The sequence below is a fragment of the Vipera ursinii genome, assembly GCF_947247035.1.
Source record: "Vipera ursinii genome assembly, chromosome: 1".
NCBI classification, from domain to species: domain Eukaryota; kingdom Metazoa; phylum Chordata; class Lepidosauria; order Squamata; family Viperidae; genus Vipera; species Vipera ursinii.
This window is the reverse complement of record NC_139512.1, coordinates 116,929,114-116,950,132: the sequence shown is the minus strand read 5'-3', so window position 1 is coordinate 116,950,132 and position 21,019 is coordinate 116,929,114. Positions and strand designations below refer to the sequence as shown.

Genomic DNA, 21,019 nt, shown 5'->3' with positions numbered 1-21,019 from the left:
GTTTAGTTAAATTTAATTGTCTCCATAAGAAATTGATTTAAGTTGTTATATAGATGTATTATATATGTAGACATATAAATATTGTTATAGATTAAACTTGATTTGGGTGACAATATTATATAATGGAGTAAAAGCACCTTTAAGGAGTTAAACGGCCTAAGGGTGTGGCTGTAATTATTCCACATAAAAGAGAGTTAGATGTTACACGTAGTTGCTCTTGTATATGTGTTTGATGTTAGTGTTTGGATACCTCTTGTTCTCTTGTTTGCTAACTTGATATTTATTCTCTCAAGAATCAACTGCTTGCTACAGTGTATATTGTTTTTGATATTGGTAAGCAGCTTTTGTATTTTGATACTATGTTTTTTATGGACTGACTTTTATGTGCATGATATTGGATTGATACTTGGACTATTTCTTACTGTGTTTCTTTTTGTTGTCTGAGTAAAAATAAGTTATAAAACTCGTGTTAGTGCATTACTGTTTGCCTAAAAGTCCCAGTACAACTTCCACTGTGTATTAATAATACTCTGTTAAACAAACCATTTTTTCAACAACATATTCTAACAATGGTTATGGGCCCAGATCCAGTGTGGTGCTGAGGACAGGCACAGTATTGTATTTATATTTCCTAACTGAGTTTTCAAATTCAGACAATGGCACAAGGACTATTCAATCCATTCTGCATTACCCGGCTTAATGGGTCAAACTACGTATCCTGGTCTACACAATGTAGTTTGCTATTACAAAATCAAGGTCTTTGGAAAATAGTCCATAATCCTCCTGATGTAACTGCCTGGGATCCAACTAATGAAGAAGATAACAAGAAGATTGTAGACTTCCATAAAGACAATGATAAGGCTTTATCTATCATTGGGCTAACATTAGGAGACCAACAGCTAGTCCATGTGCGTGGAGAAGAATCTGCTGCTAAATGTTGGGCTAAGTTGAAAAAGATTTTTGTTCGGGACAGTGTTGGTGCTCATATAAATCTTACCAGAAAGCTATTTAGAGCTAGACTGGAAAAGAATGGCGATATGTTAGCTCACCTTAACTTTATAAAAGCAACTTTGTTGGAACTGCAAGAAAAAGAACTTATTTTCTCAGAGCTTCACCAGGTTTACATCATTTTATCATCATTGGATGAGAGCTACGATGCCTTTGTATCGTCCTTGGAGGTTTTGTCCAAAGAAGACCTAACTGTTTCTTCAATAACTGGAAGGTTGTTGGAAGAATCAAGATGTCGTATGGAGAGAAAACAGTTGAGAGAGCCATTGCAACAAGAAATAAAGAAGACTGAATCTGCTTATATTTTAAGGAAATGCTTTAATTGTGGGTTAAAGGGACATATTGCTAAGTTTTGTCAGAATAGTAATTGTCAGAGAAAGGAAAGCCATAGAAAGAATAAAAAGCTGATTAATGTAGCTGTAGCTAATAGAACTACTAATAACCACAATTGGTGGGTAGTAGATAGTGGAGCTACACACTGTATTTCAAAAATAAAAAGGGATTTTGAGAATATAAGGTCTAGTAAAAAATATATTTCTATGGCTAATGGCTGGAGAGTCAAGGTCTCTGGAGAGGGTAAGGTTTACTGTTCATTTTTAAAACAAAATTTGGAAATGCTATATGTTCCCAGATGTGATTATAATCTATTATCAGTTAAGGCATTATTGGAAGCAGGTTTTAAAGTTACTTTCCAAGGGGAGGAATGTCTTATTCAAAAGAATGAAGTGAACTTAATAGCTAATATGAAAGACGGTTTGTTTGTAATTAGCAATGATCCTATAATAATGGCTACTACTTGTACAAATCAAAAACCACATGATGAATGTATTCATTTATTACATAGAAGATTGGGTCATGTGAATTTTAATACACTAAAAAGAACTGTAGCTTTGTCTAATGGGTTTAAGTTAAAGGCTTGTAAGAAATATCTGCAGTGTAACGTATGTGGTAGAGAAAAGAGCAGGGCAGCACCAGCTAATAGGTTAGATGGATTTAAAACCACAACTCCATTAGAACTGGTATTTATGGATTTGATAGGTCCTATGAAACCCAGTTTAGGGGGTGCTTGCTACATATTAAATATTCTAGACCATTATAGCAGATATGGGTTCTGTTATCTCCTTACGTCAAAAACTGAAACTATACAAACAATATCTAATTGGCTCAAGTTTGTACAAAGGAAAACTCAGTTAAATGTAAAAACCATAATAACAGACAATGGAACTGAGTTTGTTAATAAACAGTTCAATGAGCTGTTAGTTTCAGAGGGAATAGAGCATAGACGTACAGCTCCTTATAGACCTCAACATAATGCATTTGTTGAACGGAGGGGCCAAACATTGCAAGCTATGATTAGATCTATGATTGAAGATTCTGGTTTACCTGATAGCTTATGGGGAGAAGCAGCAAAATGTGCTAATCATATTTTAAACAATGTGGTTAGTTCAGCTACAGGTAAAATTCCTTATACCTTATGGTATAAGAGAAAACCAAATCTTAGTTATATTCACACATTTGGGACACCTGCTTGGGTACATATTCCAAGTTCAATAAGAAATAAAGGAGAACATAGAGCTAAACAATTATTTTTTGTTGGCTATGAGTTAAACCATAAGTCTTATCGGTTCTGGGAGAAAGGTACTAAAAACATTTATTGTAGTTCTAGCGCTGTTTTTCAAGAACAGTTAGGCTGGGAAAGGGTAGAAGATATTGTATATATTCCTCAACAAGATTTAACTAACTCCTCAAATGAAAGTGATAAAGAAGAGGAGGAACCTGCTAGAGAGATCAAACAAGAACCACTGATAGTGGAGACAGGAGAGGAAGAAGATAATAATGTAAATGTACCTATAAGTCCAATAATTCTCAGAAGGTCTAACAGGGAAAGACGACAGCCTGATCGTTTCGAGGCAGGTTTAATTTGTCAAATAGACATTGAACCTTCTAATGTTGAAGAAATAAAAATGTATCCTGAGAATGAAAGAAAGAATTGGAAAGTAGCTATGGATAAAGAAATAAAGTCTTTGTAAGATCTTAATGTTTATCAAGAGGTTAAAATACCTAAAACAGAAAAGTTAATTGGATGTAAATGGGTTTTTAAACTGAAAGAAAGTGTTACAGGAGAGGTAATACATAAAGCAAGATTAGTTGCTCAAGGATTTGCACAGAATAATAGTGATTATGATGAAGTATTTTCCCCAACGTTAAGAGCTTCCACTCTTAGGGCTGCTTTAGTTTGGGCAGCAAATAAGAATTATAGTATAAAACATGTAGATATTGAAACTGCTTATTTGCATGCAACATTAAACCATGATATATATATGAAAGTTCCATCAGGAATAGAAAGTAAGGTAGGGTACTGTTGGAAACTGAATAAGAGTTTGTATGGTTTAAAACAGTCAGGTTATGAGTGGAATAGATGTTTAGTAAAAGAGTTAAATAGTTTGGGATTTAAAGCTAGTATTGCAGATCCTTGTTTATTTATAAAACAGCAAAATAGTGAATTATCATTGTTATTATTATTCACTGATGATATTGCTATTATAGCAAAAGATGAAACAGAAACTGAAAGAATAATTTCAGGGTTAAAAAGAAAATTTAGAGTAAAAGATCTAGGAGCTATTAGTCATTATCTAGGGCTGGATATTGTCAGGACTAGTAAAGGATTTAAACTGTCTCAAGCTAAGAAAATTAATGGTTTGCTGAAACGTTATAATATGGAAAACTGTAAACCAGTAAAAACACCTATGGTTCAAGGTTTTGAGAGTTCAGCAGATAACAGCAATGTCTTTGATAAAAAGATATATCAATCATTAATAGGCAGCTTGATGTATTTATGTAACTGGTCAAGACCTGACATAGCATTTACAGTTAATCATTTAGCTAGATATTGTGAGAATCCTACAACCAGATGTTGGCAAGGTGCGAAAAGAGTTTTAAGATATTTGAAACACACCATACATTATTCTCTATATCTAGAGCCAACAAAGGAATTGGAACTAAAAGCATTTGCAGATGCTAGTTTTGCATCTGATACTGTAACCAGGAAATCCACTTCAGGATTGGTTGTATTATTGGGAAACGCTTTAGTAGGATGGAGGTCTAACAGACAGAAGCATATAAGCTTATCAACAACTGAATCCGAATTTTCTTGTTTATCTTTATTATGTACTGAGCTATTGGTATGGAAACAATTATTGTTTGATATGGGTTTAAATTGTAATGAACCAATAAAAGTGTATGAAGACAATCAAGCAGCTATAAAATTAGCAACTAATGCTGCAGTGAAAACTAGATCAAAACATACGGATCTACGGTATCTAAATGTCAGACAATGTGTTAAAGATAATTTGATTAAACTGGAATATTGTGCAACTGAAGATAATATTGCTGAGCAGTTTACTAAAGCTCAAGGTGCTATAAAGCATAAATCTGTTTGTGATATGTGTAATTTGAGATTGTAAAAATATATGTATAATATGCCACCCAAAAGGGGAGATTGTTAGAGATTAAACTTGATTTGGGTGACAATATTATATAATGGAGTAAAAGCACCTTTAAGGAGTTAAACGGCCTAAGGGTGTGGCTGTAATTATTCCACATAAAAGAGAGTTAGATGTTACACGTAGTTGCTCTTGTATATGTGTTTGATGTTAGTGTTTGGATACCTCTTGTTCTCTTGTTTGCTAACTTGATATTTATTCTCTCAAGAATCAACTGCTTGCTACAGTGTATATTGTTTTTGATATTGGTAAGCAGCTTTTGTATTTTGATACTATGTTTTTTATGGACTGACTTTTATGTGCATGATATTGGATTGATACTTGGACTATTTCTTACTGTGTTTCTTTTTGTTGTCTGAGTAAAAATAAGTTATAAAACTCGTGTTAGTGCATTACTGTTTGCCTAAAAGTCCCAGTACAACTTCCACTGTGTATTAATAATACTCTGTTAAACAAACCATTTTTTCAACAACATATTCTAACAAATAGTCCTGACCGCATCTTCTATGAAAGATTGTGCATTGTATTGGGTATTGATTTGGATAATTTGGTAACATAGTGTCAGGTGCAAATGACTTTTTTATGCCTACCTAGTAATATTTTTACTGGGGCAAAATTTCAAGAGAAAGTGGATCTCTTTAATTAACTTGGCAAAAGTAGAAGTCCTTTGAGTAATGAGTTTTTTAATGGCTTCCTGTGAGCAATACTTACATCAGATGTCTGGGGCTCTGAGACAGACAAATAAATACCTGTGTCTGAATAATTGAAGCACATAAAAACAACAAAGGATGGGCTAATCATCTTCTCACCATCTTCTAACCATCTTCTCTGAGCATCCTCTGACTAATCCACAGTAAAGCATGAAGATTCCTATCATAATTTCCAGGTAGGGCATAATTTTTAGAGAAAGTGAGGCTGGGCATTGCAAAACTAGAATTTGGGAAATCTAAATTTTGAGACAATATAGGAAATGATGCAGTGAGAAGACTCTTCTTGATGAAAGCCAAGAAATGAGATGGATAGATATGCTGAGATGTCAAACTAGTCTTGAATGATAATCAAACATCCCCGGAATAATAACTGTTTCTAAGAAGGATAAGCAGCAGCTATATGAACAATTTCTAAAATGCCACAAAGTAGCAAAAGTAGTGTAATTGAAATGTCTCAGAGTTTCGTGTGCTTGTCATTAGGGCATTCACACAGTCCTTGCATTCTTTTTTTCCATGCAAAGCTAATATTTCAGTGTTTTGTTTTAACGCAGAATATTTGCTTCAGCAGAAATGCCAGCCTGGAAGTAGTACTAGAATATCTGAATGATTACAATGGTCCAGGTTATAACAGGGGGAAAAAATCCAATGGTCTGTTCCATTCTTGTAGATCTCACAAGGAAGACAAAAATAAGATTAGCTCAGAAGAGGAAGAAATGAATGCCATTTGGACAATATGGAGCAGATGTTCCTGTCTGATATCTTCCAGAAATATTGGAGTCAGACCTACATCTCTCAGATTTGGATGATAACTGTGACCCCCAGCACATCGGGAAGGCAACCAGTAGAAAAGGGTTGATAGAGAGTTCTCTCTTGCTCTCTCCCTTCCCCAACACTGGTTATATTTGTAGACCTTTAAGTGACACATTCAGAACACAGAATACTTCTAGCCTAGGAAAAGAAAGGAGAAGGAAATGTCATTCACAGTTATTTAGTTAGAAGCACACTGCCATGATTCATCTCATATGTTATGTGGAAAAGGAACATCTCATATGTTATGCTGGCTCAGGAATTCTGGGAGTTGAAGTCCACGAGTCATAAAAGAGCCAAGGTTGCCTACCCCTGTCCTAGCCTGTATATTCCCACAATACTCTAAGTCATGGGTGTCAAACTCGCCGCATCACATGATGTGTCAGAGCGGGGGCGGGTGCGGCCTCTACATGATGCAACCAACCCGTGGGCCAGTAGTTTATCCCTGCTCTAGGTCAAAACTTCTTTTTGGTATTACATTCTATCACTGAGGACTAGATGAGATTGCTACTGAATTTCCTTCAATCCTTTACTTTGGCTAGTTCAGAACTAGTGAATAGAAATCCAATAATTTTACTGCCTTCTTTGAAAGACAGATGTTATCTTTGATAGTCTGAAGAGTTACCTTTGGATTTATTAAAATATATATATACAAGTGACCAAGGATTGTTTGGCTTTAGCTTTCTTTAAACAGGAAACATAACTTGCACACTGCCAAAAATACTACTTGGTCACCCCTAGAAAGTGCTGCAAAGGAGAGAGATTCATGATGTTGTGAGCCCTAAGGCAATTTTGCTGCTAAAAGAAGAGAAAGCCAAGAAAGTTACTGCCCTTCACTCAGTTTTAAAAAGTAAGTCTAACCTTACACCAGCTGCCAGCCTTCAAAAAGTTTACAACTCTGCTGATAAATTCTGCTTAGGTTTTTCAAAAGCAAAAGAAAACCATGGAATTTGGGACATTGCAGAAAAGACTTGTAAGCTAAGTCAAGTTAAGAGCAAATTAGTAATTTAGCAGCTTTATACATTAGAGAAATTTCTGTCCATACAGAATCTCCATGCAGTATAGGCACTGTGAAGTGGTATGTAAGTTTACGTTCTGTTGCTATTGCTATGTAGGATATAGCCTTTCTGTCTGATCACAGGGCCTGAGAATGCTAATAATTGTACTCCCATATGCACAGAGTCTCTAGATTCGAAAAGTCTAGTCTAAACTGTACAAAATAATTATTTATTTTTGCCTTCACTGAACATTTCATTTCCATAACAAGAAAGCTAAATTTTGCAAATGCTTAATTGTTAAATTCTATTTTAATTTTAAATAATTCTGCCATTTTTATGGAATAAAGAACTGCTTTCTTTTCTTGATACAGTAGCATGGAATGAGTCAAGTTGTGCTGCTTCTGAAGATGCCATCAACAGAAGGAAGTGAAGGGGGACTGAAATGAAGGGTATTGGCATCTCTGCCCAGCATCGGAAAAGCTTCTTGCTCTATTTTCATTTTCTTGAGTCTAGAACAGTTTTTTTCTTTTCCTGAGCTGGGTTTTTTATTTCACCTCAGAATCTCATCTCATCACCTCTTCCTGTCCCTCTGTGAAGATGGCTGGAGACAACCACACGAAGGTGACAGAGTTCATTTTCTTGGGGTTCACAGATAATCCTTACCTAGAAATTGTCCTCTTTGTGGTGTTCCTGACCATTTATTTGGCAAATGTGATAGGAAATGTGGGCATGATTCTCCTGATTCTGCTTGATGAACAGCTTCACAGCCCCATGTATTTTTTCCTTTGCCACCTTTCTTTGGTGGACCTTGGTTATTCAACAGCCATTGCCCCACGTATGCTGGCAGACTTCTTGAGACAACATAAAGTCATCTCCTTCTATAGCTGTGCCACACAGCTTGCCTTTTTTGTAGGCTTTGTGGATACTGAGTGTTATGTCTTGGTAGCCATGGCTTACGACCGCTATGTGGCCATTTGTCGTCCTCTCCATTATAGCACAATCATGTCAAAACAAGTCTGTTTGGTGTTGGTGGTTGGTTCCTACATAATAGGTCTCATAAGCATGGCAATCCACACTAGTCTGACTTTCAGCTTAGATTACTGTGGTTCCAATGTCATCAATCATTTTTTCTGTGAGATTCCTCCACTCCTGGAATTGTCTTGCTCTGACACTTATGTCAGTGAGATCCTCCTCTTCAGCCTTTGTGGATTCATCGATTTTAGCACCATCCTCATCATCCTCGTTACTTACGTCTTCATCTTTGCTGTCATCTTGAGAATCCGCTCAGCTGAAGGCAGGCTCAAAGCCTTCTCTACCTGTGCTTCTCACCTCACTGGGGTCACCCTCTTTTATGGGACAGTGATGTTTATGTATCTGCGGCCACTATCCAGCTACTCATTAGATCAGGATAAGTGGGCCTCTGTGTTCTACACTGTTGTCATCCCTATGCTGAATCCCTTGATTTATAGCCTAAGAAACAGAGATGTGAAGGAAGCATTTAGAAAAGTTATCAGCAAGAAAGTTTTATCCCATAAATAACCATCGTTCAGTTATAACATGCTAAATTAAAAATGTCATAGTGCTTGTTGTATGTAAGATTCCATATTAGGAATCTACAGTTTTATTGTTTGAAAAGCAAATGATAGGGGGTTTTTCACCATGATAATCAAGATTTTGATGTAAGAAAATTTGGCTTCCTGATGTGGTTTCTAAATGGAATATTAGACTTCAAACAATAAACCTATCTCCTGTCATTTTTGCTGGTAAATATATGTTTATTTCACTCCAGTCACACCAACAACCTCCAAATAACAATTAATAGCAACTGATTTCCAAATGCTTTAGCTTTGAAAGACAACAAATTTATTCTACTTTTATTTTAATGTCAAATGCGGAGGGGGACATATAAAAACAATTGTTTCAAGGCTAGTAAATAGTAACGATTTACATTATCACTTGGCACCCAAGTACAATATTAAGGAAAAGTTAGTCATGCTTATCTCCCACTGAAATTAATATGTAGTTAATTACAATTATATACAGAATAACTGTATGATGACACTTCTTCACTGCAGCATATTTATTCCTCAAAGAGTTTATTCATAACAATCTACAGTTCCATGAATTCAGAAACCCCATTTTAAAAAGTCTGAAAAAAGATCCAGGTCTTGGTGGCAGAGTGTGCCTACAAGAAAAGGAAAACTTACTAAATTTATTGATGGATTGATGGATTGATTGATTGATTGATTGATTGATTGATTGATTGATTGAAATGCAAAGTCCTCCAGCCAGCATTTCCCTTATATAAGGTGATATTCAGAAGCTGGAGGGAAATAGAGCTATAATATCCAAAAAAAGAAAGAATAAAAATTAACTTTGCCATGGCTTCAACTAAACCACAGCTGAGTGTGAAAAAGATCAGATCAGCTTTCCAACCCTGCTTATACTGTGGGGACACAAGCCGACATCAGCTTTCAAACTAGGGCAGTACTCTTAGTGATAACAGAACATCATCAGCCCTTGACAACAAGATGCTGATAGTAAGGAAATAGAAGTTACTAATCAATGGTTGACCTAGGTTCAACTCCAGGCATATCCTATCTCATAAGTTGTGTTATCCTAGTGTTCAGTTGACTCTCAGAATGAAAGATGATCATGTATTGGGGTTGATCCTCATGTTCTATTTGCTGTGGCATGAGGACACCCCACTAGCCATTTTTACAGGACACATTATTACCAGCTGTTCTGCATCTCATTGTACAGTAACACATGTTTTAGATTCTAAAAGCTTTTGCACTTACATGCTTTTTCTGAACAGAAAGTCCAGATTGGATCCATTCAATTTTTAAAATCCATTTAGAAATTTGACTTAGATTAAGGCTGATTCACACATCTCTAATTACTAATTAATTCATGGGAACCTCACCAAAGCAGTTAATGATCACAGGTTTTGAGTTATTTGTAAATAATAATAAAGGTGGAATAAAAATCAAATAAATAATAAATAAATAAAATCGATGTCTGAGGAATAGCATGACATTTTGAACGTATATTTTATAAATATGAAATCTTATGCAATAATCAATGACTGCATTATATATAGGTTTATGCACATGAAAAGGATGCCATAGCTATAAGATTTACCCTAGTTATTCTGGTTTTCTTTTTAGATTATTTTACCAAGATAAATTTATAAAGCATACATAAATTGTGGGAGTATGTGTGTTGATGAATCAAAGTCTACCAAAAGTAAAGCTCTGTTAGCCAATAGACATTCCAAACGAGACCATCACATTAGAATTTAGAAACATCAGAGAAAATGTTACTATACTTAGGAATGTTCAAATATCTTACATCAAATGAGTAAGTGTTTAGGAGGGGAAAATGGCAAGAAATTAGAACATTTAATGCAATTTATAAAGAGAAGAGATAAAATTACAAATGGAAAAAATATATAAAACTACATATACATATATAACTACATATATGTAGTTAAAAGGTAAAGGTAAAGGTTCCCTCGCACATGTGTGCTAGTTGTTTCCAACTCTAGAGGCCGGTGCTTATCTCTGTTTCAAAGCCAAAGAGTCAGCGCTTGTCTGAGTACGTCTCCGTGTTCATGTGGCCGGCATGACTAGGCGCCAAAGGCACATGGAGCGCTGTTACCTTCCCACCGTAGTGGTCCCTATTTTTCTACTTGCATTTTTACGTGCTTTCGAACTGCTAGGTTGGCAGAAGCTGGAACGGGTAACAGGCGCTCACTCTGCTACACGGCACTCGGGATTCGACCCAAACTGCCGACCTTCTGATCGACAAGCTCAGCGTCCCAACCCACTGAGCCACCGCGTCCCTGCTATATGTAGTTATACATACTGTACATAAAACTACATATATACATGTATAAAAAGAAATATCTAGTAGAGAATGAGTTTAGGGAATGGATTCTCAAGTCTCGTTTCCCATCAATAAAAACAGTTATTTTTTATTGATTTGTCTGTTCATATAATAGTTAACTTTAATCACAGTGTAACTTTGAAGTTATCTCCAATTAAAGAGGTCCCTTGGAGGGTATCCTTGTGAGACAATATGAACTTCTAAATACCGTAAATATCCCTCAACATTTTCCAAACAGCATTTTTAATATAATTGGGTCCATGTAGATTTTTTTTCCCTGCCCTTCATTTGATAAATTAGTTCAGGAAGCATGAGAATTTGTTGTTCTCAATGTATATAATTCCAGAACGCACAAGCAAATTGTTGCAATATATCAGAAGTACCATCGAAAGTCAAAACTGGTTTTGATGAAGAGACTAGTCTCCAAATAGATCCAGCTTGAGTCTAAACAGCGAAGAAAGAAGGAGAAACAACCTATCTTTACACTTCCTTATATGACTACAGGTTTGTAAGAGGAGTGAACATTAAATGCTATGAGTTAACAAATAAAATTAAAAAAAGAAAATGGATATTTTATAAGTCTATGAAATTAAGAGAAAGAGAAAGAGAAAGGATGCAATGCATCTAAGGGAGAGTAGAACTTATATGGTGGAATAGAATTGAAATTCACATGGATAGAAGTGAAATTGTGCATTTAAGTATAAATGAAAGAACTCAAATTTACGTCAGAATATATGAATTTGTGTCATCTAGCGTGTAAGAGTATGGAAATCCACAGGTTGACACCAGTTACATATTTTGCTCCAATAAATGTTAGTAATTGGAAAACCAATGATAGATTTGTGGAAGCTGTACAATCTTCTTAATAAATGTAGTCCAGGGAAAAATTATTCTGTGGGGTGACATGAATGGATGTACAGTAAATGAAGAGAATGAAGAAAAAGTGGACCATCCGAGACCTAGGAACAAATCAGAATGCTTGCCTCAAGAAATGGGCATAAAAGAAAAGTATTCTTTTTTTTACAAAAAGATAATTGCAAAGAATGTATTTAAAGTGAGCAAGTAATACCTAAGACCAAAAAGACAGAGAAAATGCAGAATTAATTTCACAACATTTATGTGGAGGAGAGGTTAAAGAAGAGTAAACGATGACTCTACCTACAATCAAAAGAATATAAAATACAATAATTTTCATACAGTCATACAATTTTCATACAAAGTTATGATTTTGGTGAAATAGAAGTGAGTGGAGACTGGAAGGAGTACTTTAGACATTTGTTTGGGAAAGATAATAATAATTAAAGAATGGGACTGAAACACTTTATATAAACATTACTGTCTAAGAACTATAGTTTAAAAAAGTCATAAATGCTGTAAGGATGGTATAACTGGAGAATATCCAGTTATTTATGGAGTGGCTGGATGACTTATTTATTGTGTATGTGAAGACTGCATCTGTTCCAGATAACAGGAAGAACACTATCATTTCTCCCCTATACAAAGAGCAAAGTTGCACAAGTGAAAGCAAACACTATTTGGAAATTAATGTGTTCATTTTTCAGGGTTCTGACTGTATGGGTGCAAAAGGTGGCCATGAGCAAATTTGGACCATGAGCAATTTTGGGAAGAATAGGGCAGTTTTAGGATAGAGGAAGAGTGTTTAAACTAAGTCAATGAGAAGTGTATGAATATTAAAAAAGGTAGTATAATGTAGGTTTCTTGATTTAAGGAAACCATAGGATAAAGTGAATAGACCTTGATTAAGAAATATTTTAAGTTAATATGGAGTTAAAAAGTAATTGCTCATTAAGAGCTGCATATGACAGAAGGGAAGGGAAGCATGCATGAGAATTAATGGACTGTTTAGCAAATTGTTCAAACTAAGCAGAGAGTACAGAGTACAGAGCCAGTTTGATATAGTGGTTGAGCTAGAAATTGGGAGACCATGGCTTCTAGTCCTGTCTTAGATGAAGCCAACTGGGTGATTTTGGACCAGTCCCTTTCTCTCAGTCCTAGGAATGAGACAGGGGCAAAAACTACTTCTGAAAATTGCAGGAACTTGTTCAGGCAGTCACCAGAAATCAAAACTGACCTGAAGGCACTCCCCACCCCCACACATACATACCACATATTCTGAAAGCCAATAGTAAGACAAATATTATTTATATTCCCAGGTTGATTAGCTAATCAATAGACAGATATATGTGTGGTATTAGAGATATTAGTTGGGGATAAGAATGTGTATTTAGTTTTCTGTACATGTTATTGCCTGAGGACTCCCATGATTTTCAGCAAATTTTTATGATTATGGTATGATATAACAAAGAATATGGATATTAAAATTAATGTAGTGATCTGCCCAATGCATACAACGTAAGGCAATCAAAGCTTAAAGATTTTTTCTTGATGTCTGATAGATAGGTTAGGGGGCTGCTTATAATATTGATGAGGGGATCAGGAGATGACTTGATAGCACTTTAATAAATGGTTAAACACTTTGGTTTTGTATGTAAGTAATACATTTAATCCATTACAAAATAAGATTTAAAAAGAGATGGTTGCTTGACTTTTTAAAATTCCTCCAAAACCAATCAGACTTCACAAAAATACATATTTTTTAAAAAAAATTAGTCATTTTCTGTATATTTTTCAGATCATTGTTTCCTTTCTAGACAAGAACATGTATCAGGAAAGTTTGACACACATAAGATCAGAATGAGGCTAACTGAAACCTAGAGAGGAGATTGTCATGTACACCAGTTTTGTCTCAGCCAGCCCTGTGTCAGGTCAGTTTGGAAACTAAAGGTTGAGCTGGTCTCTAGGAGCCAAATGTCTGGTGATCTTCTTCTACCTGTTTGGTTGAATCAACTTCTATTGCTTATTTGGGAGTAAAGAAGAAATTTTTTTTCTAAATTAATTGATTCAAGCTATGAAGGTATCATAGCTACTAATACTGTGTTTTCCCCAAATAAGACCTACCCCGAAAATAAACCCTAGCTTGATTTTTGGGGACGGGCCAAATATAAGATTCCTTCTGAATCTTGAGACTATCTTCCAAAATATTAGCATTTCCCCCCCAGCTTTATGTCATTCCCAAATGGGATGAGCACCCCTTTAATTCCCTCATCTAGGTCATTTATGAAGATGTTGAAGAACACTGAACCCAAGACAGAAACTTGAGGTACTCCCGTGTATGCTTCCCTCTGTGTAGATGTAGTTCCAATGAGGGCTGCATATTGAGTGCAGTTGATCAGCCATCTGCAAATCCATCTGGTGGTAATACTGTCTATCACACATTCTTCAATTTTACTCAAATTTAGGCTGTGGTCTGCTTTGACTAATGCCTTACTGAAGTCTAAGTATACTATATCCATAGCATTTCCTTGGTTCTTTAACCAATCCCTTGCCTATTTTGACCTGCATTCCTATTTTGTCTTCCACACTGCTGCTTTTGATAGGTTGGACTATTTTTGTAAGACAGGTGCAAAGAAAGAATTAAGCAATTCTGCTTTCTCCCTACTGCCCATTACCCTCTTGCTATCTTCTTTCCTTAATGGACTGTACATTTTTTTTTACTTTCTTCTTTTTCTTTACTTACTGAAAAAAATATTTTTGTTATTTTTGGCATTTGTTGCCTTACTTCTATGCCTTAGCTTTCCTGACTCCATTCTTGCAGATCCGGGGTAATGCCCTTCTTCTCATTTTTATACTCATCCTTTTTTGTCCCTCAGTTTGTCAGAGAGCATTTTGTGTAACCATGCTGATCTCCTCTGGGCTCTTCTCTGATGTATTGTTTTTGTTTGTGGAAGTCAGTTCTCTTAAAGTCTAAAACAGTAATTTGACTTTGTTCAGTTGCCTGTGCCTGCATTATAGTGAATTCTCTGCATTATGGTGAATTCTAGTACGACATGTTCACTCACCCCCAAAGTTCTTACTACTGAAATGTCCAAACACCAGAAATCCTGAAAAGAAAAAATATGTACTAGTTGTTGAGAAGACAGTAAGTTCCACTAAGAAGAAACAGAAGAAACTGAAGTTTTCTGTTTCCTTATCCAAATATTCATTGTATTGTTAGGACATAATCAAACATAGGTGTATTTGTTTCCAAAATTGTTTTTTTTTTTTATTGAAAAGTTTTAGCATACAATTTTTCCCTTAAAAATCCCCCCTCCCCCTCCCTTCTCCCTCCCCCCCTTCCTCTCCCCCCTCCCCCCTCCCCCCCCGACTTCCCAGAGCTAAATACAAGGTATATATAAAAAAACAATCATAAGCAACCATATACTAACAACCATAAACTCTAAAATCTATCACTCTCTAGCTTATATAGGATAAAGCAAACCTTAGTAATATTAAATATATATTAAAAAAACCTAAGATAAAAGAAGAAAAAAAGAAAGAAGACTTATTCAAATACTACATAAAACTTCTTAACCCTATACTTATTCTAAATAAGCTCAATCCATTTTCTCCCTTCCATAATATATCATTCTTGCAAATAATCTTTCAAATAGGCCAAAATCTTCGCCATTTCAACCAAAATGTTTCCAAAATTGTTGTGTGAGTTTTTAAGGGAAATGTTTATTTATTTTTTTGCCATTTGCATGTTAAATTATCGAGAATTTAAGCAAACCTGATGAAATAACAGCAACATTTTTTTAACAGTTAATCCTAATATTTCATGGAGAAAGAAAATCACACTACAGTGAAGAATTTTATCCTTTTGGGATTCACAGCCAATCCAAACCAGCAGCTGATTCTATTTATAGTATTTCTATTAATATATATAGCCAGCCTCACAGGGAACATCACACTAATGGCACTTATCTGTGGCAGCCCCAACCTCCATACGCCTATGTATTTTTTCATTGGAAACTTATCCTTCCTGGATCTCTGGTATTCCTCTGTCTATTCCCCTAAGATCCTGGGAAATAGCATCTCTGAAGACAAGAGCATTTCCTTTGGAGGTTGTGCTGCTCAATTCTTCTTCTCTGCTGGCCTTGCCTACAGTGAATGCTATCTTCTTGCAGCCATGGCCTATGACCGATACACGGCCATTACAAACCCACTGCTGTACGCCACTCATATGTCCAGAAAGTTATGCACAGGATTAGTGACACTCTCATATCTCAGTGGTTTCATCAATGCTACAATAATAACTATCAAAACCTTCACTTTGAGCTTCTGTAATGAAAACATAATTGATGACTTCTTCTGTGACCTACCTCCATTAGTCAAACTTTCTTGTAATGTGCCTGGGAGCTACCAATCAGTGCTGTTCTTCATTCTTGTTTCTAATGTAATTACACCCCTGGCATTTATTCTTGCCTCATATGTCCTCATCCTGGCAGCCATCTTGAAGATACGTTCCACTGAAGGGAGACTGAAGGCCTTCTCAACTTGTGCCTCTCACCTAACAGCTGTCACTTTGTATTATGGCTCCATCCTCTTCATCTACTCACGCCCAAGTTCCAGCTATGCTTTGAAGAGAGACAAAGTTGTATCTGTCTTCTATACAGTTGTGATCCCTATGATAAATCCTCTCATCTATAGTCTCAGGAATGAGGAGGTAAAGAAAGCTCTGAAAAAGAAAGCAATGAAGTGGAAGATATCCTAAGTAAATATGAATGAAAACATGCGCTTTTACTTTATTGCCCTGAAAATATTAATATAGTTTATGTTGCATTAACAAAGATTTATACTCAGAAAAAAAATTACAAAATTTTCCTGTAGGATTTATTCCTTCTACATTAATTGCCTTTTCTTTTCTTTTCTTTTTTCTTTTCTTTTTTCTTTTCTTTTCTTTTACTTTTTCTGTGTTTATTTTATTTTATTTTCAAATAAGCTGTTCTTGCATAGAACAATCCTATACATTTCTTATCCTTTAGCTAGTCTGGATAATCTTAACATTAGTCCAAGAGCTCTGAATTATCTAAAGTCTTACTGCATAGTCCAAGTCTGGCAAAAGAATTGTTTCCATCATCTTCTAACTACAACCCCAACTATTTTTCAGCACCAATGTTAACACAACGTGGTACTTCAACAGTAGATTAAGGGAGCTGGGACACATTGGATTTATATCTTCTCCTGCATCAATTCTCTTCCCCATTCCCAGCTTGCCTCTTTTTATTATTTTCTGAAAAGGGAATCAACAGACTCAGAAGCTCTTAAGAGAGAGTATCTAATTTCCTGTCCATCATTCTATTTTCAAACTCAGGACACACACACATTATTATAATCCTTTCCCCTTCTGCAGTTGTATAGTTCACTGATCTTTTAATTCAGTTTTGGGGACCAGAAAAACACAAGACGTTTGTATGCTTGAAATTAAAACAATTTAAAAATGAAGGCTACATTAAATGATTTTGAACAGATTTAGTTAAAAAGCAGGTGAATTGATGTCAGCTGTGTGAAAAGTGGAGCTGATATTTCCGACCATAAATAGGCAGGCTCTGTCAGTCCTCTCTTTGGGTCTGTGTGCTCTGTGTCTCTTCATTGAAATTCCACTCTGGTCGCTCAGATTTGCACAAAAGGGTCACTATATGGTTAGTAGCAAAGTCATGGGCCAATCACAGATTATTTCTTACCCATTTCATATTTTTGCTTATAACATTAATATGTTCACTTTGGTTACCAGAGTAGAATTTAATTATTATTATAGAAATTCATCCATACTTGTCTTTTATTTCAGCTAATATACTTTTGCAACAGGATAGGAATATAAATTCAGTGATGCCTATGTACTTTTTAATACCCAGTAAATATGAATCATTGTAAAGGGGCTAAAACAATAATAAAATGATAAAAATGAAAACAAAGGCTTTGCTCTTTTCTTTCTTGAACAAAACAATGTTTTGTGGCTTTCTTTTTCTCCCCTTTCCTCCCTCCCTCCCTCCTGCCTCCCCTCCCTACACCCAGCAGGAGGATTCAGAACAAAATTCTACCCAGGGAGATTCTTGCCAGTGGAATTAAATTTATGAACCCACAATAAGACCATATATCACCATGGTTAATTGGAGAAAGGGCAACAGGGATTGGCCTCTGTTATCAAGACCTAATCAGATAAAAAATGGGGGTGAGATTCCTATGTCAGAAATCTAGTGGTCTGTGTTTTGGATTGTTGAATGCTCTGTGCATTCTTGTTTGGAGCTGCTTCATTATGAGACCAGGCAGCATCTTGGGTGCATCTTGAGTGTTGCAGAATCTGGGGCTCCAAGAGCAGGGAGATGAAGTTTTCCAAGAGGGTTCAAAAGACTTCTGAATTGGATTATACTACTGAAAGAGGAGCAGGTTCTACTCTTGGGTTTTCAAGGATCCTGCTCCAAAATGGAGGCCATGGCCAGGAGCATCTTTGGCTTGATTTGGCTGCTGCATCACAGGAAATCATTCCAAGAGCAGGCTGTATTGGCATCAGTTACTCAACTCCTTGGAGAGCCAAGAAGACTGGCAACATGCTTCAGAAGATGGGCAGAACAGTCTCAGCTCTGAACACTGGAAGTGCAGAAATCTGGCCCCAGTCAAGGCTGTTCAAAGTTCAGTAGGTGTCTAAGGTAACTGAGAAATGGTAGACCAGTCTCTCCAAGTCAGGCATCAGAGGTCCGGTAGACTGGTCCCTGCTCAGTCTATCAGACACCAGGTTAATTTGTTCTTTCTGGCTGTCTGAGGTCTGGTAGGCCAGCCTGCCCAGCGACTCTGTGAGCCTAGTAGACCAGACTCTACTTGGGCATCGAGAGTGCAGTGAACTTCCCAGATTAGTGAAATTTCCATATTTTGTTGGTTTGGTTAGAGGCAACTAATTCCATGGTGGCGTACCTATGGCATGGGTGCCATAGGTGGCACACAGAACCGCCTCTGTGGGCACATGCACCATCGCTGCAGTCCTAGGCCTTCAACTAGATTTTATAAAACCTTTTCGCTTTAGGCCTCCACTGCTGTGTGCAAAAAAAAGGTTCAATCAATCCATTTTAACTTTTTGCGGGGGGAAAAAAGATTTTGTAAAGTTGGAATTGATTGATTGAACACTGTTACCACTGCAGCCATGCCCACCCAGTAGACCACACCCACCCAATGGGCCACATCCACCCAATGGGCCACCCCACCCAGCACCCGACGATACATAAGTGGGTTTTTGGTTGCAGTTTGGGCACTCGGTCTCTAAAAGGTTCACCATCACTGCCATAGGCTATAGGAAATGATATCTGTCAGAACTGCAGCTCTCCCCAAAATCTTCTTCATTAATGGACTGCCTTGAGTCAGTCTCAGTTCACTCCATCATTAATATATGACCATTCATACTTTCATATAACAGTTCACAATTAATACATAGTAAATTCAAGACACAAATACAAATAAATACTGAATATATAATTACTAATAACATCTTGGATGAAATAGTCGTGTCACATAAGGAAAATCGTAGTTCATCATTTGCACACCCTTGAGAGTCATACTTATTATTTCAAATGTATTTCAACTTCTCAAAAATTAAGTCAAAATTTTAAAGGAGACTTAGTAATTAAAGACTGTAAAGTTGTAATGCAGTTCCCATTTCTTTTAATGGAAATTTGTTTAAAATTTGTTTAAAATCAAAACTACTTAGCGAATAGCAAATTTTTCCCAATAGAAATAAGATCTCTTGCGCAGAACAAAAAGCAGCTGAAGAAATGCTGTGACCAAATTAAGCAGACTTGGAGCCTAGAGCTGGAAAATGTCTGCATTTCTTTCCAGATGAAAAGAATTTCCTAACTTATTTCATGTAGAAGGAACCTACTTATAACCAGAAAAGAAGGAATGCTTTAAACTATTGTAGATGTCACTGAGATCAAAGTAAATGGGTAAGTTTAGCCTATTCAGAGCTTTGGGGTTTTATCATATAAATCCACCTTTGTGGTGATGAGTTTTCAGTTACATTTTAATCTGGTTCAATTTTATTTTCATTGAAATCATAACTCAATTCTTATCATGAATATTACTGCATTCTTCCAGTTTCCACAGTGTTTCTATGATTCAATGGAAAACACCACACGGGTGACAGAATTCATACTCACAGGGATGACTGGTGATCCACAATTGCAACTCATTCTCTTTGTGACATTTTTTACTGCTTTTATGCCATCACCCTGTTGGGGAATGTCAGCATGATTTTCTTGATCAGGATCAGTCCTCAACTCCACACACAAATGTATTTTTTTCCTCACTCACTTATCATTCTTGGATATCTGCTGTTCATCTTCTATCACCCCAAAGTTCCTATGCCATCTTTTACAAGAGGAGAAAGTTATTTTTCTTACAGGTTGTTTTACTCAACTTTATTTTTATGCCCTATTTTCCACTGCAGAGTGTTTCCTCCTAGCTATCATGGCCTATGACCGCTATGCAGCCATTTGTCACCCTCTACTTTATCTGGGGACCATGTCCCAAATAAAATGTGTTCAACTAGTGGTCGTTTTTTACACTACTGGGCTCCTACATTCTTTAGTGCATATCATTCCTGCATCTTGGTTGTCTTTCTGTGGATCAAACATCATTTTAAAAAAAATTCTGTGAGGGTCCTGCCCTATTAACACATGCCTGTTCAGATATCAGTTTAAATAATCTGTTGAAATTTATATTTATTGGCTTCACATTAATAACAACCAATGTGGCTATTCTCACATCCTGATTACCATTTTAAAGATGTGCTCTGCCAAGGCTTGGTGTAAAGCCTTCTCCATGTGTACATCTCACCTCATGGTCATCACCATTTTCTACAGATATGGTGCTTTTGCATACGAACAACCACAAACTAGCAAGCTTGTGTATGATATCTACTAGTGACTCTGATGATCAATCCCTTGATCTACAGCCTCAGGAACCCGGAAGTAAAGGTTGCGTTCAGAAAAATTCTGGGGAAAAAATTTGCATTCCTTTTTATACCAAAATCTGAATATCCTTAAAACTCCACTAAAATCTAGAAATAGAGGAACAAATAGGTTTATATTAACAGGCTGCTTTATCTGACACATTTCTACTTGGAAGGCTACTTGACTGAATTATGTTTTGCTTTCATTTATAAGGGAGCATTGGGATTCAGAAATATTGTGAGAGCAAACTCCACTTTCACATT

The 21,019-nt window shown here is 36.2% G+C and overlaps 2 protein-coding genes and 1 pseudogene across 3 annotated transcripts; all 3 read left to right on the top strand.

Annotated features, from left to right (window-relative positions):
- Positions 1 to 7,476: 7,476 nt before the first annotated feature.
- Positions 7,477 to 8,565, top strand: LOC310632490 (olfactory receptor 5AR1-like; the record flags this gene model as incomplete). The annotated part of the gene is made up of 1 exon (XM_083349710.1): positions 7,477 to 8,565. Exon 1 carries the CDS (start codon positions 7,624 to 7,626, stop codon positions 8,563 to 8,565), a length of 942 nt encoding a protein of 313 aa, XP_083205836.1. The 5' UTR covers positions 7,477 to 7,623.
- A 7,030-nt stretch (positions 8,566 to 15,595) lies between these two features.
- On the top strand, positions 15,596 to 17,144 carry LOC310631924 (olfactory receptor 9G19-like; the record flags this gene model as incomplete). The annotated part of the gene is made up of 1 exon (XM_083348707.1): positions 15,596 to 17,144. One exon carries the CDS (start codon positions 15,596 to 15,598, stop codon positions 16,529 to 16,531), a length of 936 nt encoding a protein of 311 aa, XP_083204833.1. The 3' UTR covers positions 16,532 to 17,144.
- Positions 17,145 to 19,923: 2,779 nt separating this feature from the next.
- On the top strand, positions 19,924 to 20,575 carry LOC310632487 (olfactory receptor 5G9-like; annotated as a pseudogene). Its single transcript has one exon. The product of its transcript is annotated as an olfactory receptor 5G9-like (transcript).
- The last annotated feature ends 444 nt before the right edge of the window (positions 20,576 to 21,019 follow it).